This window comes from Rhinatrema bivittatum, unplaced genomic scaffold, assembly GCF_901001135.1.
Source record: "Rhinatrema bivittatum unplaced genomic scaffold, aRhiBiv1.1, whole genome shotgun sequence".
Lineage (NCBI taxonomy): Eukaryota > Metazoa > Chordata > Amphibia > Gymnophiona > Rhinatrematidae > Rhinatrema > Rhinatrema bivittatum.
Genome location: NW_021820345.1, coordinates 432,575 through 460,457, shown reverse-complemented (window position 1 = coordinate 460,457; position 27,883 = coordinate 432,575). Strand labels below are relative to the sequence as shown.

General features: G+C 47.1%; 1 protein-coding gene across 2 annotated transcripts; it reads left to right on the top strand.

Moving 5' to 3' along the window:
• The first annotated feature begins 85 nt into the window (after positions 1-85).
• Positions 86-11,822, top strand: LOC115081538 (oocyte zinc finger protein XlCOF6-like). 2 transcript variants are annotated; one of them, XM_029585972.1, is made up of 3 exons: positions 86-328; positions 3,679-3,805; positions 9,178-11,822. In XM_029585972.1, exons 1-3 carry the CDS (start codon positions 305-307, stop codon positions 11,346-11,348), a joined length of 2,322 nt encoding a protein of 773 aa, XP_029441832.1. In that variant the 5' UTR covers positions 86-304; the 3' UTR covers positions 11,349-11,822. The 2 variants fall into 2 exon arrangements, with proteins under 2 accessions (XP_029441832.1, XP_029441831.1); XM_029585971.1 differs by having other exon boundaries at positions 9,175-11,822.
• Positions 11,823-27,883: the final 16,061 nt, after the last annotated feature.

Sequence of the window (27,883 nt, the reverse complement as noted above, 5' to 3'; positions counted from 1 at the left end):
CTCCTGGCATGGATGGAGCTGGTTGGCAGCTGTGACTGTAACCGGAGCCTCAGCAGCTTTTTGCCAGTCCCAAGATGGCGCCCGCACGAGACCCTGAGACAAGAGATCTGAGGCCACGGGACCTCCGCTCTGTTTCTCTGCCCAGATCCCTCCTCCCTTTCATCTTTTTTCTCCTCCCTCCTAACCCGGAACATTTCCTGCAGTTTCTCTGCAAGCCTCGGCCATCGAGAGAGAGAAGCAGAGCCTGAAGAAAGCGGAGAGAGAAGGGAGAGAGCCTGCAGCTTCCTCCTCCCCAGGAGAGAGCATGGCCGAGGCAGAGCCTGTACAGGTAGGGCTGGCAGAGGGGGAGCAGGCAGAGACATTTTCATGCCCAGGCAGCTTTTTGGGGAGCTTTGCCTGCATTTATGCTCGGGTTGGGAAATGTTCGAAGGTTCCCAGGACAGCAGTTTCTAAACTTTGGGTCGTGATCTTAAATGAGGCGGGGGGGTCCCCAAGCCCTGCCAGCAGAGAAAATAAGAGATCGGCCAGCGAGCCGCTTGCCGATGCCCCTTTGGCGATGCACTTTGGCGGCTTACATTGGATTATTCTACACGTGCGCTTTCTGAACGATTATTGCTGCTTATCCTGGGGTTTAATTTCTGGGAATACAGCGCGCTGTCACTTTTTTTTTGGGGGGGGGGGGGGAAGAGACCTGAGAAAGAGAGGGCAGAGCGGGGGGGAGGTGTGAATCAGTTCTGACTTCCCTCGCCGAAACGGGAGGCAGAGGATCATTTTCGGCCCTGCCAGCCCCTGGAGGAAGCAGAGCAGGGAGGGCAGGAGCTGCTCGCTCTGAGAAAAGGGGGCAGCCGCCCGGCCCTGAGGGAGAAGCGTCTCAAGATCAAAGACAGGGGGGGGGGGGGGGGGGTGAATCCCTGTCAGCCCCACTGTTTCTGCCACTGCTGGTTGTGTTGGGTTCCCCACTATCAGGCTGTCCACGGCCACCTCTGCTTGTGGTGATCAAACTGGTGGAGGGGAAAGGGACGAGTGAGTGAGGGGAGAAGTGAGGGAAGGAGCATGAGATTGGAGGAGGGGCACGAGTGAGTGAGGCAAGAGAGTGAGTTTGGGGATCGAAGAGAGGAGAAGGGAGTGAAGGGATCGGTAGGTTGTGTGGAGGGAAGATAGTGGGTGAGGGGCTCAAAGATTTGGAGTGTGAGCGAGGGGCTCGGTGGGACTGAATTGTGAGTGAAATAGTGGTGGGGGAGGGGAGAAGTGTGTAAGAGAGGCTGGGGAAAGAATGAATGAAAGGAGGGTATAGAGGGAGGGAGAGAGAAGAGAGTGGGAGAGAGGAGCATGCAGGGCCGCTCTCTTCCTTCCACCCCGAGGAGGCAAAGAGCAGGCTGTGCCTTTGAACTGCCCCCCAGCTCCCATCCGAGGACAGCAGGCGGTGCCCCCCAGTGTGCTCCCATCCGCAGTGCAGAGGAGAGGCAGCAGATCCTGGACCTCCGCCTTACTGTCTGAAGAGGGCAAGGAGGAGAGTCGCTGGCGAGGGTAATTGCCCAGGGGGGAGGAGAGATTCAAGGACCACCAGGAACTGGCAGTGAGATTTGGAGGCTCTATGAAAGATGTTTTTGCAAATACCAGAATCTGCTTTTCCTCCAATTCAGAACATTTTCTATTTACCTCTGACCAAGAAGACAATGAGAAAAGAGTGCAGCAAGATATCTCTCTTATGGGCCGATATAGTACAGATGGAGCGCACTGTTAACCGGCATTTGGACACGCGTTTTCAAAGCACTAGCTTTACCCCTTATTCAGTAAGGGGTAATAGCACATCCAAAACGCGCGTCCAATACCCCCCCGAACCTAATAGCGCCCACAACATGCAAATGCATGTTGATGGCCCTATTAGGTATTCCCGCGCGATTCAGTAAGTAAAATGTGCAGCCAAGCCGCACATTTTACTTTAAGAAATTAACGCCTACCTTTGGGTAGGCGCTAGTTTCTGCCGACACCGGGAAAGTGCACAGAAAAGCAGTAAAAACTGCTTTTCTGTGCACCCTCCAACTTAATATCATAGCGATATTAAGTCGGAGGTCCCGAAAATTTAAAAAAGTAAAAAAAAAAAAAATAATAATTTGAAATAGGCTCGCGGTTTGAAAACCGGATGCTCAATTTTGCCGGCGTCCGGTTTCCGAACCCGTGGCTGTCAGCGGGCTCGAGAACCGACACCGGCAAAATTGAGCGTCGGCTGTCAAACCCGCTGACAGCTGCCGCTCCTGTCTGAAAAGAGGCGCTTGGGACGCGCTAGTGTCCCTAGCGCCTCTTTTTACCGCTGGGCTTAATTTAAATACATTTATTTACTGAATTGCGCGCACAGGAGAGTGGGCGCTCGCCCGCTCTCCTGCGTTTTTTACTGTATCGGCCCGTTAATTTGACCGATTTTCTTGAGAACTCTGCTGCGCAAACCTTCTCTCGAGTAACTTGAGTGATCTCATTTGTGGTCTTGCAAGACAGGAACAACGTTCTCCGTGTTTTGGGGTTTGTTTTTTTTCTCATCATGGTGTCCTTTTATAAAGGGGAAAAAGTTTGGATTTTTCCAGACTTAGCTGAACCTGCGGGAGAAGGAAGGAGGAAGTTTCTTACCACGGGACCTGAGGTCATTTCCTTGGGGGGGCTTCCTGCATTTTCAGACACCCGTGTAACATTCAGCTCTGTCAGATGTAGTTCCTTTGACCCTTGGTAATTGAGGGACCTCATCGATGCTAGACGCAGTGCGTCCTGCCCTCCCTCTTAGGGGTTGGTCTGTATAGAGAAGGTAAGCTCTGTTCAGGGTCTCCATCGTTATTTAGAAATCTGTTCATTTATATGGTTGTTTGCCCCTGAGACCATTTTCTGATCTCCTCCCCGGTTTATTGTGATACATAAGGAGGAGGATACTGCTGTTTAGCTTCGTTCGGATATTTTTAAGTTTATTTTGTGCAATTATGCTGTACCTCTGTTTTTCCTTTTTCGAGTGTGTTTGTATGCGAATTAATCTTAAATTCTAATAAAAAAAAATAAAGTGAAAAAAAAAAAAAAGAGTATGAAAACCAGGGTATGTTGGTTTAAGTATCAGAGCTTGTGTATTCAGCTACCCAAATTATAGAGAACTGAAGAGGGAAGAGAGCAAACAAGCTCTTGTTAAGAAGTGGATGTCCTGCACGTTGTTAGCAGCGGGTTTATAACCTTAGCTGGAGCAGCACAGATGGGAACGACCGGACAGACTGGGTGGGCTAAATGGGGTCCTCAACTGCTGTCATTTACGATGTTGTTATGTTTATTACTATTCTGGAAAAATGCAACCTTTAGGCATCCCCATGAGACAAGACCAAGACCCAAAAAGTGCTATTGAGGAAAAGAAAAATCTAGAAGGTTTCAGACTAATTAATGTTTTGGGTACTTGCCAGGTTCTTATGACCTGGATTGGCCACTGTTGCAAACAGGATGCTGGGCTTGATGGACCCTCGGTCTGATCCAGTATGGCATGTTCTTATGCCATTTTGTATAAATGCTCCTCAGAATTAACATACCGGCTGATACCAAACGTGGGCATAGAAGATCCTTTTCCATATTTAATAAACTTTAGAGGAAGTGTGTCAGGAGTTTGTGCTGCTCTGCCTGAGGCTGTGGGTGCTGAGCAGGTCCCTCTTCCTGTTCCAGGTCCCTGTAACATTTGAGGACGTCGCTGTCTATTTCTCCGAGGACGAGTGGGAGATGTTGGAAGAATGGCAGAAGGAGCTTTACAAGGAGACCATGCAGGAGAATTATGAAACTCTGACATCACTGGGTAAAGATGATTTTTTTTGTTCCATTATTAGAGGTTGTACAGTGAAATGTTTTGAATGCCTTCATGGTGGGGTAACTAGAAATCTAGCTGGAGTGTTTCCAGTCTCTTCTACATAAACATCCAGTGGGTATTTTGAGAAAGAATCCCAGTAATATGTGATTATCTGAAGGATCCATTGTGCTTCTGGTCTTGCTTTGGATATTGTGCGTGGAAACCAACTATTTCAATATTTCTGGGCAGAGTGGTGGTTATAATGTGAATGGTATCTATTTCGTGTTGTTTATTGCATAACTGTTCTGGAAGAATGAATAATGTTGAATGTTTATCCTGGAGCTGCACTGGCTGGTGTGTGTCAAAGTAGGATATAATAGTGATGGTGGTGCCCAGTGGTTAGAACAGTGGGCTGAGAACCAGGGAATCCAGGGTACAAATACCCTCTCTCTCTCTCCCACTGGTATTCCTTGTGACCTCGGGCGAGCCCTTTCACCTTCAATTGCCTCAGGAGCCAACTTAGACTGTAAGCCCTTTGGGGGAAGAGACCAACTACTGGACTGAAAAGCAGCTGAACCTCGAGTTTGGGCTTGGAAAGCGCAGTGAGAAAATCAAAATCCAGTTTCCGTATGGCGTTCAGAGGCTTATTGAAAGAGGAGAAATGCCAGGCAGGCAGGGAGAACTGGGCTTCTTGAGTCTAAAAAAAAAAAAAAAGGACTTAAAATAGGTCTGGCACCAGTGGGGCAAACAATCAGCCACTCTCCTCAAAAGTTCCTGCTCTCTACCCCGCCACAATGCAGCGGATCTAGAAGGAGCACAGCAGTAGTGTCTGTTGGTGCCTCAGACACTTTTTACACAAGGGAAGTTTAGGCAACTATCCCATGTTGGGGACAAAGAGGGAATGGGTGGAAGTTGCTGGTCTGGCATGCAGTCGAGCAGAATAGCAGTCCTGCAGGAAATGAAATGCAATGTGGAATCCTTATGGATAGAAATTCCATGTGTGATGGGTGAGAGTATAGCAGTGGGTGTATACTATCGCCCACCTGGCCAAGTTGAAGAAACAGACTGTAATATGCTTGCAGAAATTAGGATAATACATTTTGGCAACACAATAATTATGGGAGATTTCAATTATCCCTTTTATTGATAGGGTCAGTGTCTCATCTGGATGTGCTAGAGAGGTTAAGTTTCTTGATGCATGAATGACTGTTTCATGGAGCAGTCAGTCTTAGGATAAGCTAGAGGGTCATCTACTTTTAGATGTAGTCCTCAGTGGAACCTTCAACCTAGTGAAAGGGGTTACTGTAATGGGACCACTTAGCAATAGTGATCATAGTACAATCAAATTTGACATTTTCACAGGAAGGAGGATATTAAGTAAACTGCTGTGGTAGAATATAGCTTTAAAATGGGATGCCTGGAACGCCCTTCCGGAGGAAGTGGTGAAGGCCAAAACTGTGAAGGATTTCAAAGGGGCGTGGGATAAACACTGTGGATCCATAAAGTCTAGAGGATGTGAATGAAGAGAAAAGGCATGGGGGTGGCTTGCGGGAATGATGGCTACTACCTGATGATAATACCCTTATTCAATAAACATACACACGGTTAATGCAACTCCAACATTGCTCTATGCTTCAACGGCAAGAGGAAATGTGGGGAAAAGGATTTGCATTCACAAATAAGATTGGAGTAGCTTGCGTGTTGCGGTGGTTACTACCCCAAACTAAATAAGCCTGATACTTCACTTTCAATGCATATCCAGTGTAGCTCTCTGCTTCAATGGCAGGAGGGAATGAAGATAAGAGGATTTACATTCAGACAACTACCAAAAAGGACTGAATTGCATAGTCTGGATAAACAAATAAGCATGGGAGTAGCTTGCTTGTTGCGGCGGTTACTACCCCTAACCAATTAGGCTTGATACTTCACTTTGATACAGCTCCAGGACTGCTCTCTAGATCAATGGTGGGGGTGGAAGGAAATTAGAACCAAAAAGTTACTAATAAGGGCCCTGACCTCAGCGGTCAGAGTAACAGATAAGTATGAGAAAAATAAGTGTGAAGCTTGCTGGACAGACTGGATGGGCCGTTTGGTTGTCTTCTGCCGTCATTTCTATGTTTGACGTTGATAGAACAAGGAAATTAGTTAGACAAAACCTAAAAAGAGCAGTTGTAAAGGTTAGAGGTTTCCATGAAATTTGGACATTGTTAAAAAATTAGAGATGTCCGGCTTTGTTTTTCCCGCGGTTCGGGGGTTTTGTTTTTTTTTCGGGGGCCCCGATTTTCAGATTAGTGTGCGCTAACCTGGCAGCGTTAGAGCGCGCACTAACTCAAAAATGAATATTTTTCCATAATTTCGGAAAAAATTAAATCGTTTTTCGGTTCTCCCGAACCATTCCGAATTAGGCAATATCGTTGACATTGCCTAATTCGGGAAAAATGATTGCACATCCCCATTAAAAATACCATCTCAGAAAACCTGAATAAAATATATTTCATGCGTTAAAAAAGGTTGAAGGAAGACCATACGGGAGGCAGGCGTAACTTATTCAATAAAGGTAAGGGGGGGTTCTAGGTAGGGCTGGGGGGCGGGTTAGGGAGGGGAAGGTGCGGGGGGGCGGAAGGAAAGTTCCCTCTTCTAAACCCATCTTACCCAGAGCATGGCTCCAAAATGCCTAAATGGGGTAGAAGCGATCCTCAGGCACTTCTAGCCCACCTGCTGGTATGTAAAAATGGTGCAGGTTGACCCTGTCATCAGCATAATTTGTTGTACAGAAGTACCTCTGTTCCCTTGTAACATGTGTTGGCTGTTGCCTTGGCTCTCAAAAAGCCAGGAGTAAACTGATTTACAATTGCAGTATAGTAAACCTCCCTTAGCAAAACAGCACTAACTCCCAATACTCAAACAGTAACAACCCTATGTATGAAAAGGCAATACTGCAAATATTACACCAGGCCCTAAAACACCAATATACCTGTTAGGGAAACAGAACAAGCTAAGCTGCTGTAGATCTCTACACAGAAATTACATATTAACAGAATACCTCACCCTTGGTCACACATGCAGACACAGACAGAACCTCACCATATACAAAATAAAGAGTCCATAAAGTTTAAGTGGAACTGTGCAGAGAAAAACTGAAAGGAAACTGCAAAAAGCCAGACTGTGTATGCAGTGCAACAATGGAAAAACGGAAATAATGCATTCTTCATAAAACATGAAACAATAAAACCAAGTAGATAAATTAATAATAGTAAAATCATACTAATGAAAAGAATAAATATTTCAAAACAGTTGATTAATAGAATAACATTCAATACACACACACACACACACACACACGCTCTTTCTCACATAGATACACATGCTCTGTCTCTCAAGCAGGATCCTCTTTCATGCCTTGATTTTTTTTTGGCCGCTGGCCTGCTAAGATGAGTTTCAACTCTGATCACTATCTTTCATCCTCCTACCGGAAGATCTTCATCGATTGCCCCCCCCCCCCGCAGCTCGGCCATGTGTCTGGGCGAAGAAGGCGATGGCTCTGCTTCTAGGACCAGCGCCTTCTCTGCGGGCTTCCACTCCCAGGCTCTTTCCATGGTCTCTAGAGAGAACCTGGCCCTGTCCCAGACTTTGGTTCTGAGCGATGCATATGAGATCACCAGAACCAACGAGAAGGAGCCCACCGTAGGGTCTCCACAACCACTTCGCTATGTTGCTGGCCATGAGGCAGAGGCAGGTGGGACCCCCTCCCAGCTGGGGGAAATCTACCAGCGGGAGATGTGGGAACTGCGGGCTCAGCTGGAGGAGCTGAATGCCGACGAAGCTCAGATCGGCGAGGAGCGGGAGAGCCTGAAGAGCGGCGGCCCGAGGGGAACTCGAGTACACCTCATGGGGGTGGTCCGGCAGCCCCATTGCAGCTCGTTCTCTCTCTCTTCCATCGGGCCTGCCCATGGGGGGGGGGGGGGGGGTGGGGAGGATCACGGAGCAGGTCTCAGTGAAGGCAGCAGCAGGAGCCTGTTGCACTGCTCCTCCTAATGTGCCCCGGCCCTGCAGCTGTTCGAAACCCACAGTACTGTTGCTTCCTTTGTGCTGATCTCCTGCATCACGAACATAGATGCATGAGCTCAGCCGGATGAGTTTTGAATACATTCGCACACACCAGGAGAAGTAGTGGAATGGGCTTCCCTCTTCTGAGTTTGGATCAGGTATGGGCAGAGGTGTTGCTTGCATGAAGAACGCTGTGCAGGACTGCACCTTAGAGGGAACGTTGACGTGCATGTCTCTCTCTCTGTCTCACTGCGCTGTCACATGACATCTTGGGCTCCAGATTCCGTGGCATTTAACGGGGGAACTGGTGAGTTTTCTGGTTAAATGCCAACTTCTGAATATTTCTCCCACTTCTCCGACTAAAAGTTAGCCCGGGTAACTCATTATCCATCCTAAACTTTAGCTGGATAAAATGGGCATTCTGAGTGTGCTCCGAGCTGGAGCTAAGCTAGACAGGTAACTTATCCAGCTAACTCTCGTCATATTGTTGAATAGTTGGGTGTATTCAGCGGGGTGGCTGCACCACTGAATATCCCACCAAAGTTAGCTGGTTAAGTTTAGCCAGATAAATTTGCAAGCTGGTCAGTGGCTTGAATATTACCTCCCTTGCTTCTCGGGTAGTATGAGGCCTAAATGAACAGACCGTCGCATTTAGGATGGGTTTCAGATCTCCAACATGACTCGTAATGGGCTGAAGCTACAGGAGCATAGAGAAAGGATTAACTGAGCCTCTACGAGCGAACGCCTCGCCCTGGCACCTCTTCAAAGACCCGCCTAGAAATCCGATTGGTTGATTCCTTGTCCTGTCAAGTTCAGATCGACGAAGTCTCTACCAGTAATAATAATTAGGGGGGCAATTTTCATGATTGTGAATTTTTAAAGTGAAAATTTGGATTAGTGAGATAAAGTACTTGCAGGTAATTCATAGTGAAATTCCCACATGGACTTTTCATAATCAATGACCCAGGCTTGCCCCTGCACTAGTCAGACAGCAATTCTGAAATCACATTTACCCGTGTTAGATTTCAACATTGCCCCTATATTGCATCACCATGTAAAGAAGGAAGCCATCCAAATTCAGACTGATAATCCTTAATGACTAAGAATAAAACCTTTTATCTCGTCCCTATGATAGGACAGTGATTACATTGGATTTAATGCTTTAGCTGTGCAAAACTCCATTTATTTCTGAAAACTCTATATTGGAGTAAAACGCATGCCCTTAGCTCCCCATTGCACATTCAGCTCCGAGGGTCTAAATATGGAGCCTGAGAACTTTTTCCTGTGCCCCCAACATGTGAAATAACGTCTGCATTTTCTGTCTTACCCAGCAGGTTATGGGATCAAACATGAAAATAAGCAACAGATGGGATGCGCCAAGAACCAGGAAACCCACAAGACGCTCCCAGAGAAGGCCAAAGAAAGGTTTATCCAGGGATCTAAGTGGATAAGAGACTGGAAGAGAGAGTCTAACTCATGTCAGGAAAGAGACAGCACTGAAAAACTCGGAGGAGAGTGTATTTCTGGAATGTTAACAATTAATACTCTGCCCCAGTCAAGTACAGAAGAGAAGATATCCACTTGCACATCATGGGGAGGGAATTTCACAGGAGAAGGCAACCTAATCTCTCACACGCCTAGAGACACGAGGGAGAAACCTTTTGAATGCACTGAAGATGGTAAGAGCTTCGATTCACCATCTGAGAATCAAATTATGCTCCAGAAGATGCACAGAGGCAAGGAACTATGCCTTAAAGGCTGCATTTCAAGAGTGCAGGTAACGGAACCTCAGAAGATCTGCCCAGGAGACAATATTCATTTATGTACGGAGTGTGGTAAAGGTTTTCTTAAAAAATGGGAATTTAAAAAGCACTGCAGGATCCATAAGAGAGAAAAACCATTTACATGCCTAGTTTGTAGTAAAATCTTTACTCGGAAATCAGTTTTAAAAGAACATCAGAGGATTCATACGGGAGAAAAACCATTTTCTTGTTCAGATTGCGGTAAAGACTTTAATAAAAAATCAAATTTGAATTCCCACCAGATGATTCATACAGGGGAGAAACCATTTACATGTCTAAACTGTGTGAAAAGCTTTTCTAGGTTAGCAGATTTAAAAGCCCATCAGAGGATCCACACGAGAGAGAACCCATTTCTGTGTGCAGTTTGTGACGTAGGCTTTCCCCTGAAATCAGTTTTGAAAGACCATGAGAAGATCCATAGGGGAGAGAAACCATTTAAATGTTCAGATTGTGGTAAAGACTTTAATAATAAATCATATTTGCACTCTCATCGGATGATTCATACAGGACAGAAACCATTTAGATGTCTAGATTGTGGGAAAAGCTTTAGTTGGAAATCAGATTTAAAAGCACATCAGAGGATCCATACGGGAGAGAGACCATTTGCTTGTCCAGATTGTGGTAAATGTTATACTGTGAAAGCAGGTTTGAAAGCCCATCAGAGGATCCATACAGGAGAGAGGCCATTTACGTGTGCAGACTGTAATAAAAGCTTTACTCAGAAATCAGGTTTAAATGCTCATCAGATGGTACATACAGGAGATAAACCATTTACATGTTCAGATTGTGGTAAAAGCTATACAAAAAAAGAAAGTTTAAAAGTACACTTGAGAACCCATACGGGAGAAAAACCTTTCATATGTCCAGTTTGTGATAAAAGATTTACTCAGAAATCAAGTTTAAAAGCCCATCAGATGATACATATCGGAGAGAAGCTATTTACATGTTCAGACTGTGGTAAAAGCTATCGTAAGAAAGCAAGTTTAAATGTACACCAGAGAATTCATACTGGAGAGACCCTATTTGCATGTCCAATTTGTGATAAAAGGTTTGTTAATAAATCAATTTTAAAAGCACATTCAAAGATCCACACAGGAGAAAAACCATATACCTGTTTAAACTGTGGTAAAGGTTTTAATAAAAAATCAAATTTAACAGCACATCAGAAGATCCATACCGGAGAGAAACCATTCACATGTCCAATTTGTGGTAAAAGCTTTACTCAGAAATCATGTTTAAAAGCCCATCAGATAATACATATGGAAGAGAAGCTATTTACATGTCCAGACTGTGGTAAAAGCTATCGTAAAAAAGCAAGTTTAAATGTACACCAGAGAATTCACATGGGGGAGAAACCATTTATGTGTTCCAGTTGTGGTAAAAGCTATACTAAGAAATCAAATTTAACAGCACACTGCATGATCCACACGGGAGAGAAGCCATTCACATGCCTAGTTTGTGGTAAAAGATTTGCTAATAAATCAAATTTAATGGCACACTGCATGATCCATACAGGTGAGAAACCATTTAGTTGTTCAAATTGTGGTAAACATTTTAATAAGAAATCAAATTTAACTGTACATCAGAAGATCCATACAAGAGAGACACCATTCACACATGCTAGCTCTGGTCAAAGCGTTAAAGTCAAATCAAATGTTGAAGCACACCAAGAGAATCCACATGAGCAGAGACCAATTGAATGAGAGCAGAATTATCTTGCAAAGCTTGCTTACTACCTTCATGTGGTGACCTCACAGAATAACTTCTACACCAAAATTCAGCAAGGCAACCATTCCTTTTGAAGTATAAGAAGAAATACATACTGATCATACATCATCCAGGATAAAAACGGTGCTGACCCTAAAGAGAGGTGAATTTAACCTAAAGATGAGTGTGAAAGGTGAGTGATGTGCTGAGCATGCTTGTTCTGATATATTTCGATGGCTGAAGAAATGTAACATAATGAGGAGGCTGAACGTGGAGAAACTTGATACTCCCAACTCAAAGAACATTGTGAGTTGGAGAACTGAATACTGGGAAGTTGTCTCTGGGGGAAGGGTGCTGTGCATAAATGCTAATATGGTACTATGAGCCTCCCCCCAACTGAAGGCTGAGGCCAGCTCAAACAAAAAAAAAAAGTCAGGTGGAGCAGATAATGGCTGAAAAAACTTCCCTTCTGTGACAATAGCTGGCTGGGACTTGCCATCTAAGGATTAATTAACCTTTGATCAGTTAAAGACTTGAGTGCTTGTGACCTCCGCTCATGATCTCATCATCTGGAAGAGGCAGTCAACTGACATTTGGCCTGGGCTACCCATAATCTCCTCATCATCCAGAAGTTTCTGGGAGTGGTCTATCCCGGCTGACCACCTGACCTGGATCCGTGACTTTACCTTCCAAACTCATCACTGAAAATGAGTCTTGCCTCTGCCTTGTCCTGCCACGTGATTGGATCACCATACAACATGGGCCAGAACCACTGAATACTAAAATAGTCATAAGCCTAGTGGAGCTGTAAACCCAAGCCGTGGAAAACCTTCCCACTGAGGGAGGAGAACTGAAGGACAGCAGCAGGCCTGGCATGGTGCCCCCCCCCTTGAGTGAGGAGACCCCAGCGGCAGATCTGGAAATGAAGCGGTCTCCCTTGAGCAAGGGGGACCCCAGCGGCAGACCGGGAGGAGGAGTCTGGTCCCCCAGGAGGATGTGGACCCCAGGTGCAGTCCAGGAGGCGAAGTCAGGTCCCCCAGGAGGGTGTAGACCCCAGCGATACACCAAGGGGTCTCTCAGAGCAGAAGGAGATGATTTAGATACAATGGACCTTCCCCAGGCCAACACTGCCCACTGCCCAGTTTCATCTTTTCACAATGGGTGAGACCTGGGATAAAGGGGGGAGGATAATAATAATACTTGAGTAAGTGGACACGCAAGTAGACCCTTCTATCCTACATTGTGGTATACTGTGGGGGGGGGGCCAATAACCTCAAATTGCCAAATATTAAATGTTCTTGCTACCTTGTAGAAACGTGTATAGTTGTGTAGACTGAGACCACTACCCACAAGTAGATAAGTGAGCTGCTTGACGTCCTGTTAGCAATGTACATGGTCATATAGAAATGTATATACTTGTATAGTCCAATAAACCTGTTTATATTTGTACAGACTGCCAGCCTTGTTCACAGTCCCATTTGTTTTCCTGGGGTGAAGGGAGGGAAATCCCACCCACTAAACACCTTCCCCAGGTGGGAGGCACCAAGAACGTGAGGACCGACAAGAGTTTGCCCTAGGGGGGGCTCCCGCCAGGTCGATCCTGGACCCAGGAATTCCCTGCGAGGTAAGCGGTCAAGGGGGCGTTACATCCCCAAGCCCTAGCAGTCACTCTACCTCAATACCCCCATTCCCTCAATCAAGTCTCTCGCTTTCTCTGTTCTCCCCATCCCCAGCAGTTAAGTCTCTCTCTCCCTCTCAGTCCTCCCATCCCTAGCAGTCACTCTCAGTCCTTCCAGCTCAGCAATCACACTCCCTCTCATCTCATCCCACCTATCCCCAACATTCTCTCTCTCCTCCCCATTCCCATGTCATTCCTCCCCATCCCCAACAATCTCTCCCTCTCAATCATCCACACCCAGTAGTCACTCTCTCCCCCCTCTCAATCCTCTCCTCATCCCCAGCAATCGCACTCCCTCTCATCTTACTCCACCTATCCCCAGCATTCTCTCTCTCAATCAACAGTCTCTCCCTCCTTCCCATCTCCAACAATCTCTATCCCTCTCTCAATCCCCATCCCCAGCAGTCATACTCTCTTTTGCCTCGCTCCACCTGTCCCCAGCATTCTCTCACTCTATTTCCCTATTCCCAGCAGTTACTTCAATTTCTATCTCAATCCTCCCCGTCCCTACTCGTCACTCTCCCCCACATATCCCCATCATTCTCTCTCTCGCTTCCCCCATCTGTCCCCCCGTAGTCACTCTCTCTTTCTTTCTGCCTCGCACACAGCAGCACAGGTCACAGACACAGACTCCTTCCTACAACCAGACACTTCCCTGGCACAGCAGGTGTGTGCAACCTCCTCCTCCTTGCCCAGGACCCATCTCCCGTCACTTCACCTGTGTCAGCCGAAGAGGCAGCTTCCATCCCAGGGCCTGGCAGTTCACCAACAAGCCAAGCTGCCTCACAGTGACTCCTCCTGCACCCAGCGTGGGTCTCGGCCTTCTTCAGTACTCCTTTGTACATGCCCTCTGGTACTGAATTGGGGAAAAAGGCAGCACAAGCCGCCTTCATGCCTTTGTTCCATGCAGAGGGAGCTGAAAAAAAATAAAAAGCAGTGTGCTTGCCCCGTACGGAAATAGGGTGCATAGTTTAATTGTGCCTGCCCCAGGAACAGGAGATGGTGACCGATAACACAGCCTGGGTCCGCGTGGGCCGATGGCGAAGATGCTGCCTATTTGTTTCTTTGGCACTTGCGCTGCTGGACACAGGCATGGAGAGGGTGTCTGTGACTCATGTTGCTGGTATTTCTCCTCCGCTCTGGTGGTGGAGGAGGATTTGCAATGGGGCATGAAAAGGGACACATGATTGGGTCCCAATTAGAATCTCTTAGGAATGAGCTGAAAAGTTTAACATTTTGGGAGAGCTTGGACAAAGTCAAGCAAGAATACTTTGAAGGGGGCAATGAAGCTAGTTGCATTCTTGCTAGAAAATTCATAGAGAAAACGATGCAAAGTCAGATCTTAAAGATTAAGAGCAGAGTGTGGAAAATGATCCACGAGATAGAAGGAATTGGTAGTCAGTTTTCCCAATTCTGTCAAGAAGGAGTATATAGATAAATATTTAGAGGGGTATTCAGTTGCCAGTTGTAGAGAAAAGGAGCATCTTAACTAGGAAATAACAGTCTTTTGAAGTGGAACAGGCAATTAAAGAGCTCGAGCAGGATAAAGCACCAGGACCAGATGGTTGCAGTGTGGCAGAGAAAATTCTTTAGATTTATTTGGAAAAGGAAACCTCCCAGGGTAGTGTGAAGGGTGATGTTTCAGATGGGGGGGGGGGGGGGATATTGGGGGGGTTCCTTGCTTACATACTAAACTTGTAACGGCACAGACTAAAGCGATTATTGATGTGCACGGCAGTAGTGAGAGGAAAAGGTGGGTTTTGTATGGGACAGGTTATGATGGGGGAATAACCCCTGGAAGTGCTAATATGGCCTCCTAAAAAAAGGAAAGAATTTTATCGACTACAATGCCCGCTCATCCCAAGCCTTGACCCTGGAGGTCTGGGATAAATGGAGATTCTTATAGTAGGAGATAGGGAATATAATTTTAGAATGTCATTCCATTACAAAGTAATAGGGGTACCCCCGCCCCCCCCCCCCCCAAAAAAAAAAAAGGAAAAAATGGATTTCCTGGGTCCTGACCTGTATGTCCCAGAAGGACTGCAAAGCAGGTTGATGTAGTGGGGAGCAGTAAGGGATTAGTAGCATGGCCACAGAGAGAGAGAGAGAGCGCTATGCTAGTGCTTCTCTCCCAAAGTTAAAAAAAAAGAAACACTAGCAGGAACAATAAAATACACAATAGAATGAATGTGTTTGAATAATGCCTAATTATTTAAGAAGCGGCGAAGGCATAGTTTAGGTAAAGTTAATTGGATCAGGGTCGGCACTGATAGTTAGTTTTGATGAATGAAAAGAGTAAATATTTACGGAGATGGCTTATGAGAGAGAGAAAAAGTAAGCATTCCAGAAAGAAAACACGTGAGATTCCCAGAAACTCCTCTTCCGAGGGAAAGCCTGAAGTGGAAACATTCACTCTGAGTCTTCCGGTGAATTCTAAACTGGAAAAATATCTACTAGGGCAACGACTCCCCCGCTGTGGTGGCTAAGGTGGCTACTAGGATATGGGGTTTCGGGTGTTAATCTGGGAGTCACTAGGTCCCCAAAAGAGGGGTTATGAGAGGAAAAGTTTGCTCTCCTTCCTGTTGGGTCTTCCAGTAACAGGAACCAAAGGACTGACACGGACCCAACCAGTCTCTCAGGGGGGTAGAGAGGGAAGGCAAAGTCTTTGAAAGTACAGTGGGCCCTTGACTTACGAATGGCTCGGGTAATGACCAACATGTCAGGGTTTGACTTACGAACAAAATTCGAGTTACGACCATAATTTTCGGTTTCGAGGAACGACCAAATTTTGAGTTACGACCCCTGCCACATGCGTGCCGCGTGTGTGCGGGGTTTTTTTTTCCGCGGATTGGTTGTGTATCACATTTTTTTGGTCTTGGAGGGCGGGACTTCTACAGGGATTGGCTGGCTACTGTTGCTGCTTCTACTAATGGGACCCAGGCGCACGTGGGCAGACCCGGCACGCAATTTCAGCAAACAGCATCGGGGGACATCGGGGGATATCACTCAGCTGGCAAGGTACAGTAATGTGCTCAGAAGCGATTCGGAGGGGGGAAATAGTTTCTGGAGGGCAAGAGATGTGCTCCGAAGCGGTTGGTAGGAAGAAAAGAGTCTGGGGTTTGTGTTTTTTCTGTTAGGTTTCTTTTTTTTTTTTTTTCCTCCTGCAGAACTGCACTTTTATCAAAGAAGTGTTCAAAATGGCCCCAAAGATAAAGAAAGCAATCACAATCGAGAAGAAGAAAGAAATTGTGCAGAAATTTGAGAGTGGCGTTTGAGTGACCAATCTCGCCGTGAGAGATGCCCCACTTTCCTGATACTCATTGATGAATGTTCTCAAGAAGGTCTTAAGTGTGCAGTTCTTTCGTTCTGCCTGACCACTGGCTTGCGGGTGGTAGGCCGTGGTAAAAGTCTAGCACTATGTTAAACTTCAGACATAATGCGCACCAATAGATGGCCATAAACTGGATGCCTTGATCAGAAGCAATATGTAGAGGCAAGCTGTGTAGGTGAAAAATGTGGGGGGTGAACAACTTCGCCAGTTCTGGTGCAGAAGGGAGGCTTGGAAGGGCAATGAAATGGGCCATTTTGGAGAAACGATCGATAATGACCCAAATTATACGGCAGCCTTTAGAGAGGGGGAGGTCCACTCTAAAGTCTGAGGACAAATGGGTCCAGGGTTCTTTGGGGGCAGGCAACAGTTGTAACAGCCCTCAAGGTCATCCCACCATAGACTTTTGCTGGGTGCAGATAGGATAAGAGTCCACATAGGCCTTGCAATCTCTTTGTATCTGGGGTCACCAATAGTACCGTCAGAGTAGCGCGAGAGTCTGGGCCTGGCCAGGATGACCTACGACACGAGAATCAAGGGACCATTCCAAAACCTTCTGGTGGTGTTTGTGGGGGACAACCATCTTTCCCTGGGGGAACGGTCTCAGTAGCAGCCAAGAGAATCTGCGCTGGATCAATGATGTGCCCGGGGGGGGGTGGATCGGACATATCTTCTGTTTCAAAGGACCAGGAGAAGGGGGGTCAGCCTGGGCATTCTTGGTGGCAGGCCTATATCTCACCACAAAATTGAAGCAGGTAAAGAACGGGCTTGGCAAGCATTCAAACGCTGGGCATGGCAGAGATGTTCCAAGTTTTTATAGTCTTTATATACTGTGATGTGATGTTGTACTCCTTCCAGCCACTGATGCCACTCCTCAAGAGCTATTTTTATGGCTAGTAATTCTTTATCCCCAATGCCGTAGTTCCGCTTGGCAGGAGAGAACTTTTGGGAGAAAAAGGAGCAAGGACGGAGTACCCCTGTGTCAGAGTGTTGACTCAACACAGCCCCTACCCCTATGGAGGAAGTGTCAACCTTAAGAATGAATGGATACGTGGGATCTGGGTGGCAGAGGCATGACCCCTGGAGGAAAGCCTGCTTTAACTTACAGAAGTTGCTGGTCCATGGTGATCACCACCGGGAGGGTAAGTTGGGAGCAAGAGTGATATAGCCTAGGGTCATCTCTCCGCTCACTCCTAGGTTTGATAGTTTCCCTGCTTCACGGACATTGCACAAGAAGATGCCCCTTCCTAGCACAATTGAAACAGAGGCCCTGGGTACGACGACAGTGCTTCTCAAGCATGAGGCAACTCTGCCCAAGATGCATCAGTTCCTCAAGTCAAGATGAAGTAGGAATTGTCACTGAGCTTGGGACCAGGGGGTGTGAAAATGACAGGGCAAGCATTACCTGCCTTCATGACCCCGCAACTCCCGGGACCACTGCTGGAGACGGTCGATCCTCCCGGCTAGATCAATGAGCCTAAAGGGATTTTGGGAGCTCCCTCACTAACTCATCCTTTATTTGGGAGGATAGTCCTTCCAAAAAAAAGCTCCGAAGACTGGCCTCTTGCCAATTTAATTCGGTAGCCAGAATATGGAATTCGATGGTGTAGTCCATCAAAGGTCTAGCACTCTGCTGAAGATGCAGCAAATTGGATCCAGCGGTAGTCAGGCGGCCTGGCTCATCAAACACTTGCTTGAAGGCTTGGTCAAACCGCTGAAGGTCCTGGAGAAGGGCAAATCCTCACTCTCATAAGGGGGAGGCCCAGGCCAAAGCCTTCCCATCGAGAAGGGAGAGGATGAAATTGGTTTTAATAGTGTTGTTGGGGAATTGCGCTGGCTGAAGAGTGAAATGCATGAAGCATTGATTTAAGAAACCCCGGCACTGCTTGGGATCCTCCGCATACCGAGGCGGTACTGGGAGGCGAAGAATAGATGCGGTGGGCATGGGCACTGGGACTGCAGGGGTCGCAGTGCTGGTCAAGGTGGTGGCATTAAGGTGGGCACTAAGGCATTGCATAGTGCCTGCCAACATTTCCAAGAAGTGCCGCTACTGTTGGATTTTCTGAGCCAGAACCAGGATGGCCTGGAGACCTGAAAGATCCGCTGGGTCCATGGCCTCAGCAAACTGTTAGGGGGTAGACTCTTGGACCAAGACGAGGTTGATGCTACCTGCAGGGAGGAGCCCTGCAGATCCTCGGCATCAGCAGGTGGAACTGGCCTGTGCAGAGACCCAACAGGACCTTCACCAATACCAGCCCTCATTCCCCGCAGGTTAAGCCCTTGGGTATTGGGGCTTGCTGGACTTAGGCGCAGGTCTCCGATAACAAAGAATCCCACAAAGGGCAGTAGACGCAAATAGAGTCAAGTTGTTCCATGGGTCGGGGCAGGCAGCCAACAGCGAAGTCCAAAAGAAGTACCAAGACTCGAGGCAGGCAGCAATTCAGCGAAGTCCAAGAAAGGTACCAAGGGTTGAGATGGACGGTGATCATGCAAAGTCTAGGAACGACCTGAGGTCAAGGCCAATGAAGCAATCCAGGAGAAGACAATACGAGGACCGGGAGTCAGAAACACAGAGTCAGGCAATTAGCTACTCTCTAGGAGCTTGACCTGTTGCAGAGGCAAATGCTGAAGGCAGTGACTGGTCTTAAGTAGTCCCTGAGTGATGATGTCACTGGTGAAGCCCGTGGGGAATTTCTCGCTACTGGTCCTTTAAATAATGCAGAGAGGCGCACACGTGTGCCTAGGGAGATGCCGAGGGGGCCTGGAAGTTGGCAGCAGGATCAGCGGCTCCATGCCATGAAGAGGCAGTGCGGTATCGGCAGCAGTTCCCCACTATCAAGAGGGGGCCCTGGGCTGGTCCAGCCATGGTGATGCTGCGAGGGGTGATTGAGGCCTGCCATGGAGCTCTGTGGCTGGTGAGCACAACAATAATTGATATTTAAAAAAGTAATATAGTAATGACGGCAGATAAGGACCAAATGGTCCATCTACTCTGCAATCTGCTTATGATATGTGTTCTGTTAAGAATAGTAACTGCTGCTCCATGAAAGTTACCCCCATGCTTTCTGTTAAGGATAGTAACTGCCGCTCCGTGAAAGTTACCCCCCATGCTTTCTGTTAAGGATGGTAACTGCAGTTCTGTGTGGGTTACCCCCATGCCTTCTGTTAAGGGTAAGAACTGCTGCTCCATGTGGGTTACCCCATGTCTCCTGTTAAGGGTAGGAACTGCTGCTCCATGTGGGTTACCCCATGCATTCTATTAAGACTAGTAACTGACTCTCTGTGAAGATTGCCCCCACGCGTTCTGTTAAGGGTAGTAACTGCAGCTCCATACAGGTTACCCCATGTGTTCTGTTAAGGGTAGTGACTGCTGCTCCATGCATGTAATCCCCATGTTTCTGTTAAGGATACCAAATGCTGTTCTGTGTGGGTTACCCCCATGCCTTCTATTAAGAGTAAGAACTGCTGCTCCATGTGGGTTACCCCATGTCTCCTGTTAAGGGTAGGAACTGCTGCTCCATGTGGATTACCCCATGCATTCTATTAAGAATAGTAGCTGCCGCTCTGTGAAGGTTACCCCCATGCATTTTATTAAGACTAGTAACTGCCGCTCTGTGAAAGTTACCCCCATGCATTTTATTAAGACTAGTAACTGCCGCTCTGTGAAAGTTACCCCCATGCATTTTGGTTAAGGACAGTAACTGCTGCTCCGTGCAGGTTACCCCATGTGTTCTGTTAAGGGTAGTGACTGCTGCTCCATGCATGTAATCCCCATGTTTCTGTTAAGGATAGTAACTGCCATTCCATGGAGTTTACGCCCATATGTTCTGTTAAGGGCAGTAACTGCCGCTCCATGCAGGTTACCCCCATACGTTCTTTTAAGGACAGTAACTGCTGCTCCATGCAGGTTACTCCATGTGTTCTGTTAAGGGTAGTGACTGCTGCTCCATGCATGTAATCCCCATGTTTCTGTTAAGGATAGCAACTGCTGTTCTGTGTGGGTTACCCCCATGCCTTCTATTAAGGGTAGGAACTGCTGCTCCATGTGGGTTACCCCGTGCCTCCTGTTAAGGGTAGGAACTGCTGCTCCATGTGGATTACCCCATGCATTCTATTAAAATTAGTAGCTTCTGCTCTGTGAAGGTTACCCCATGCATTCTATTAAGACTAGTAACTGCCGCTCTGTGAAGATTGTCCCCACGCGTTCTGTTAAGGGTAGTAACTGCAGCTCCATACAGGTTACCCCATGTGTTCTGTTAAGGGTAGTGACTGCTGCTCCATGCATGTAATCCCCATGTTTCTGTTAAGGATACCAAATGCTGTTCTGTGTGGGTTACCCCCATGCCTTCTATTAAGGGTAAGAACTGCTGCTCCATGTGGGTTACCCCATGCCTCCTGTTAAGGGTAGGAACTGCTGCTCCATGTGGATTACCCCATGCATTCTATTAAAATTAGTAGCTTCTGCTCTGTGAAGGTTACCCCATGCATTCTATTAAGGCTAGTAACTGCCGCTCTGTGAAGGTTACCCCCATGCATTCTGGTTAAGGATATTAACTGCCGCTCCATGCAGTTTTCCCCCATACATTCTGTTAAGGACAGTAACTGCCATTCCATGCAGGTTACCCCCATGCGTTCTTTTAAGGATGGTAACTGTTGTTCCATACAGGTTACCCCATGTGCTCTGTTAAGGATACTGACTGCTGCTCCATGTATGTAATCCCCATGTTTCTGTTAAGGTTAGTGACTGCCATTCCATGCAGTTTACCCCCATGCATTCTGTTAAGGGTAGTAACTGCCATTCCATGGAGTTTACCCCCATGCATTCTGTTAAGGATAATAACTGCCATTCCATGGAGTTTACCCCCATGCATTCTGTTAAGGATAGTAACTGCCATTCCATGGAGTTTACCCCCATGCATTCTGGTAAGGGTAGTAACTGCCATTCCATGCAGTTTACCCCCATGCATTCTGTTAAGGGTAGTAACTGCCATTCCATGGAGTTTACCCCCATGCATTCTGTTAAGGATAGTAACTGCCATTCCATGGAGTTTACCCCCATGCATTCTGTTAAGGGTAGTAACTGCCATTCCATGGAGTTTACCCCCATGCATTCTGTTAAGGGTAGTAACTGCCATTCCATGGAGTTTACCCCCATGTATTCTGTTAAGGGTAGTAACTGCTATTCCATGGAGTTTACCCCCATGCATTCTGTTAAGGGTAGTAACTGCCATTCCATGGAGTTTACCCCCATGCATTCTGTTAAGGGTAGTAACTGCCATTCCATGGAGTTTACCCCCATGCATTCTGGTAAGGATAGTAACTGCCATTCCATGGAGTTTACCCCCATGCATTCTGGTAAGGGTAGTAACTGCCATTCCATGGAGTTTACCCCCATGCATTCTGTTAAGGGTAGTAACTGCCATTCCATGCAGTTTACCCCCATGCATTCTCTTAAGGGTAGTAACTGCCATTCCATGGAGTTTACCCCCATGCATTCTGTTAAGGGTAGTAACTGCCATTCCATGGAGTTTACCCCCATGCATTCTGGTAAGGGTAGTAACTGCCATTCCATGCAGTTTACCCCCATGCATTCTGTTAAGGGTAGTAACTGCCATTCCATGGAGTTTACCCCCATGCATTCTGTTAAGGGTAGTAACTGCCATTCCATGGAGTTTACCCCCATGCATTCTGTTAAGGGTAGTAACTGCCATTCCATGGAGTTTACCCCCATGCATTCTGGTAAGGATAGTAACTGCCATTCCATGGAGTTTACCCCCATGCATTCTGGTAAGGGTAGTAACTGCCATTCCATGGAGTTTACCCCCATGCATTCTGTTAAGGGTAGTAACTGCCATTCCATGCAGTTTACCCCCATGCATTCTCTTAAGGGTAGTAACTACCATTCCATGGAGTTTACCCCCATGCATTCTGTTAAGGGTAGTAACTGCCATTCCATGGAGTTTACCCCCATGCATTCTGGTAAGGGTAGTAACTGCCATTCCATGCAGTTTACCCCCATGCATTCTGTTAAGGGTAGTAACTGCCATTCCATGGAGTTTACCCCCATGCATTCTGTTAAGGGTAGTAACTGCCATTCCATGGAGTTTACCCCCATGCATTCTGTTAAGGGTAGTAACTGCCATTCCATGGAGTTTACCCCCATGCATTCTGTTAAGGGTAGTAACTGCCATTCCATGGAGTTTACCCCCATGCATTCTGTTAAGGGTAGTAACTGCCATTCCATGGAGTTTACCCCCATGCATTCTGTTAAGGGTAGTAACTGCCATTCCATGGAGTTTACCCCCATGCATTCTGTTAAGGGTAGTAACTGCCATTTCATGGAGTTTACCCCCATGCATTCTGTTAAGGGTAGTAACTGCCATTCCATGGAGTTTACCCCCATGCATTCTGTTAAGGGTAGTAACTGCCACACCATGCAGGTTACCCCATGTGTTCTGTGACTGGATGGGCCGTTTGGTCTTCTTCTGCCGTCATTTCTATGTTTCTATATATGTAAGGGTAGTGACTGTCACACCATACCAGTTACCCCCATGCAGAAATGGTATAACATCTCTTTCTTCAAGCCTTTAGGGATCCACAGTGTTTATTCCATGCCTTTTTGAATTCATCAACTGTTCTCGTCTTCACCACCTCTTCCAGGAGGGCATTCCTGGCATCCACCACTCTCTCTCTGTGAAGAAATGCTTCTTGACATTGGTTCTGAGTCATCCCCCCTGGAGTTTCTTTTCATGATCCCTAGTTCTACTGTTTCCTTCAGCAAAAAAGGTATGAGGTTTGTGCATCGATAATACCTGTTAGGATGCAGACCTTCAGATACCTATCTCCCCTGCACCTCCTCTCCTCCAGGGTTTACATATTTAGATCCTTCAGGCAAAATTCTGTTACTTGATGAGTCCACTGCTAGGTCTCTGAAAGAACACGTGATTTTGTTTGTAAAGTTCCTGAATGACAGAAAAGGCAGAAGAGCCGTTTTTCTCTTGTGTGTCATTAAAAGATTCCCTCTGTTAGACGTTACCCAATGGCCATCCCCGCCCAATTACAGGATCTTAATTTAACACAGATCCTGTCGGAGAAACACGCAGTAGAAGCCAGAAATGATGGGGCTGCTTGCCGTATGTCCCCAATTCAATTAGGGCCTGATTTTTAAAAGCATTTACTTGAGTAGAACTGGGCTTTATTCGAGTAAATGGGTTTTTGAAAATTGCTACAATATATGCCATTGAATTGTCCATAGGATTTACTCACATAAATGCACTTTACGTGAGTAAATAGCGTTTGAAAATTGCTACAATAGTAGTTACATTTATGCGCATAACTCCTTTTGAAAATTACCCCCTTAAGATTTCAGCCACACTTTTGCAGGTGAGATGGTCTCCATCGTCGGATGGGCATTCAATAGTAACAGAGTGAATGATGGCAGATAAAGACCAAAAGGGCCCATCCGGTCTGCCCAGCAAGTTGATGATGGTGGTAGCTGCCGCGCCGTGCAGGTTACCCCCGTGCAGAAATGCTACCACAGGTTACCCCATTGGTTCATTTCCAGGTTCTTGCCGCCAGGGATCTTCAGTGATTTTATCCCATGTCTTTCTGAATTCCAGCATAGTTTGTTTTGGTTTTTTTTTTTTTTATCTTCACCACCTCCTCCTAGAGAGCACGCCAGGCTTTCACCACCCTCTCAAAGGAAAAAAAACATGCTTCACGACGCTGTTCCTGAGTCTAGCCCTGGAGCTTCATATCATAGCCCCCTAGTATTACCGATTCATGTTTATTGGGAAAAGTTTGTTTCTAGTGCATTTTTAATACCTTAGAGTAATTTGAAAGTCTGTAGCATATCCTCCCTGCCCCTCCTCTCTTCTCAGTTATGCATATTTAAATCCTCAAGTCTCATGTCATGTCCACATCATCGTGGTTGCCTCTCTCTGGGCCACTTTGATCTCTTTTTTTTTAATTTTTAAATTTTTTTTTTTAGATATGGCCTCCAGAAGTACTGCGGATAGGGCCTTACCCATGATCCGTCCAGGCACATTATTGCCTCCTTTTCACCACTGGTTACGTCTCTCTCTGAGCAGCCCAGCATCTCTCTGGATCTAGCCATCGTCTTGACTCATTGCTTTGCATTGCACTGCACATAATTTATATGTAAGTGGTCCTGCTCTTGTCCAACATGAAATTCGTGGAAGATTCTGACCGTTTCCTGCAAACACGTTACAAGTGTGCTTTGTAGCTTACAACCTGGGTCATGCCAGCTCTGAGAAGAAATTCTATAATGCACATCCAGACAGCCTGCAGGAGTATCTGATGTGGATAACCTTACAAATACCTTTATTATACAAATTCATTAGCATTAGGGAGCAGTTCAAAACACTTGTTTGAGGTAGCAAGATAATTTTATTAGCAGCAGAAGTAAAAACAGCTTAATATGGTACGATTATTTGTTTTATTTCTTTTTGGTTTATTTTGCTACAGCACTGTCATGTAAGATAGTCAGAACTTAAGCATTGTCTAAGCTCAGCTTTGCACTTCGGAATTATGCAATGCCAAGCCAAATAGCCCAGCAGAAAAATAATCAAGCCGGCGTTCTCACCCTTCAAAGTACTGCACAAGTCTGGGGTCATTTCTGTTAACAGGACGCTGTTCCGATCACCATAGGGCGAATCCAGCAAAGCCCCTCATGGTGGACGGCAGCTGAAACGCCCCAGAGTCTCACAGAGATGGCCTCTGTGAGGTATGACGGCAGAAACAGGGTAACTGTACTAGCTAGCCGAGGTTTTTCAAGGGATGTTGGCAAGAAAAGCTACTTCTTGATTACAGAGCAACTGTACTGAGCACTTGAAACTCAGGCTTCCTGCAAAAAAAAATAAAAAGTTCTGTAAGCAAAGCCCTCTTAGCAGAGCTCTGGGTAATTCACGGGAGGCGGAACCACGGCAAAAAAAATCCCATGGAAAAGGATAGTTCAGAGTCCTTTTTTTTTTTCCTCTGAAAAACAAACCTCACAGAATATTCAGTTCCATAGGCTCCAACGTTGATCTGGATTGGTCGCTGCCCACCTCCTATAGACACAGGATTGGTGGGGATGCAAATGATGTCGTCTGAGTCCCAATGCATGGGAATATTCTCATTCGGGTTAATGAAGTCCATTCAGAGAGAGTTCATTAGCACAACAGGTGCTAGAACAATACCCATTTCAATAGCTGGATACAAAGTTTTTATCAAGGCCATGCTTCACAGTTCTTGTCCAAGGTTCCTTCTCTCATTTGGGAGGTGATGACAGCTCTCTGATATGAAGAAACAAAAGTAGTCTTTTCCCCTCTGTGTGAAAATCAGTCTCTAAAAAGTTGCCAAAATCATCACAGGGCTGCAAAGCCCTTGCTTTAGGCCCACACCTTTTACTCACTCTGGGGCAGATTTTCAAAAGGGTACACGCGTAAGATACGCGCGTAACCCCCCGAAAACCTGCCCAAAGCTCCCCCTGCGCGCGCCGAGCCTATGTCGCGTACGCTGCCGGCGCGCGCAAAGCCCCGGGACGCGCGTAAGTCCTGGGGCTTTCCTGGGGGGGGGGCGTGTCGGGGGGGGGGGTGTTGCGGCTGGCGCGTCATCGGGGGGCGTTCCGGGGGCGGGGCTGCGGCCTCCGGACCAGCCCCTGGACCGGAACATGGCGCGCCGGCAGCTGGCCTGGCGTGCGCAAGTTACACCTGCCTCGGGCAGGCGTAACTTTTGGAATAAAGGTGGGGGGGGGGGGAATTAGTTAGGGCCGGGGGCTGGGTTAGTAGGGGAAGGTGGGGGGAGGCAGAAGGAAAGTTCCCTCCGAGGCCGCTCCGATTTCGGAGCGGCCTCGGAGGGAACGGAGGCAGGCTGCGCGGCTCGGCGCGCGCAGGCTGCCGATTTTGCGCAGCCTTGCGCGCGCCGACCCCGGATTTTAAAAGATACACACAGCTACACGTGTATCTTTTAAAATGCGGCATACTTTTGTTTGCGCCGGGTGCGCGAACAAAAGTACAGGCGCGCGTAGTTTTCTAAAATCTGCCCCTCTGTGTGTGCATAGCAGTAATCCTCAAGTTCATTATGCACATCTTGTTCAGGGTCACTGCAAGCCCAGGTTTGGATTATGGACTTCAGGGAGGCAGGGATCGAAGGTACGAAGAGAGAAGCAAATATTACAATATCCAGAACACACACACACGACAGCACATAGAGCTAACAAGAGTAAAATGCCACTGGTGTCGGATATGTCAGCTATAATTTAAAAAGTACATGTAAGAAAATAACTTTCCAAGTCTCATTATCAGATAATTAAAATAAAACATGCTTACCTTTTTTTTTTTTTTCTTTTTCCTGATGTAATTCTGTTCTCTCTCCTCTGCTGTTACGCTCGCCGGCCGCGGGGAAACTGCTGGCTCCGCGGCCTCGAGCTGCCAGCCTGACGCCGTGGATTCCCCCCCCCCCCCTTCACGGCAGGAACGCCACCGACCCCGCCGACTCCCTCCCGTGTCCGGCGTCCTCCTAGGCACACGCGAGTGCCTCTCTCCTTCATTTAAAGGGCCCGCGGCGGGAGAATGCCCGCGGCCCTCCCGGATGACATCAGCGCTGGAGGACTATATAAGACTGGAGCCTGCCTTCAGCCTTTGCCTTGGCAACGGGACTCCACGCTCCTTGCAGTGTGTGCTGCTGTCCTGAGGTCCTTCCTCGTTCCTTGGATTGTCTTTGGCTTTGACTTCAGACTGGATACTGACCACAAGCTACGCTGGCTGCCTCGACCCTTGCCTGGACACTGACCACAAGCTACGCCGCCTGCCTCGACCCTCGCCTGGATACCGACTTCAAGCTATGCCACCTGCTCGACCCTTGCCGAAACATTGTCTGTGAGTCCGCTGCCTTTCTCGGTCCTTGCCTGGACTGCCTCTCGGGCTTCATCTCCTGCTCCAGACCTGGCCTGCGCTGCTGCTTCTTGTCCCCCTCCTTGGACGTTCATCTCTGCGGAGGTCCCACATAAGTCCGGCCGGCTCCGGCACCCGAGGGCTTAACCTACTGATGGTGGGGGTCCTGTGGGGCTCCTCCCCGCAGGCAGCGCCGTCTCCCCCCTCTGTCCAAGGGTCAACCAGCATAACAGCTGCTTTCATCTCCTGCTTCTTCTCACTCCTTTCCCAGTTTTCTTTCCATTTTACTTTTCCTTCTTTGACTTTTCTCCAGCTTTCCCTCAGCTGACTTTGTTTCTCTTGCCCGTCACCTCTCTTCATATCTTTCCTCTCTGCCTTTCTTCCATCCATCAGCACTTCACCTCTTAGCCTTTTGAATTCCATAACTTTTTTTTAACCTCTCTCCCTTCCCGCTTTCATCTTGTTCCTCCATCTCCACATTCCCCACCTTCACGCTTCTCTCACTCCCACCCAGCTATTTATTTATGCGTTTTATATACCATCGTTCCAAAAGTAGATCACAACGGTTTACAAATTTATTTATTTAACGTTTTTTATATACCGACATCCGTTAGAAACATCACATCGGTT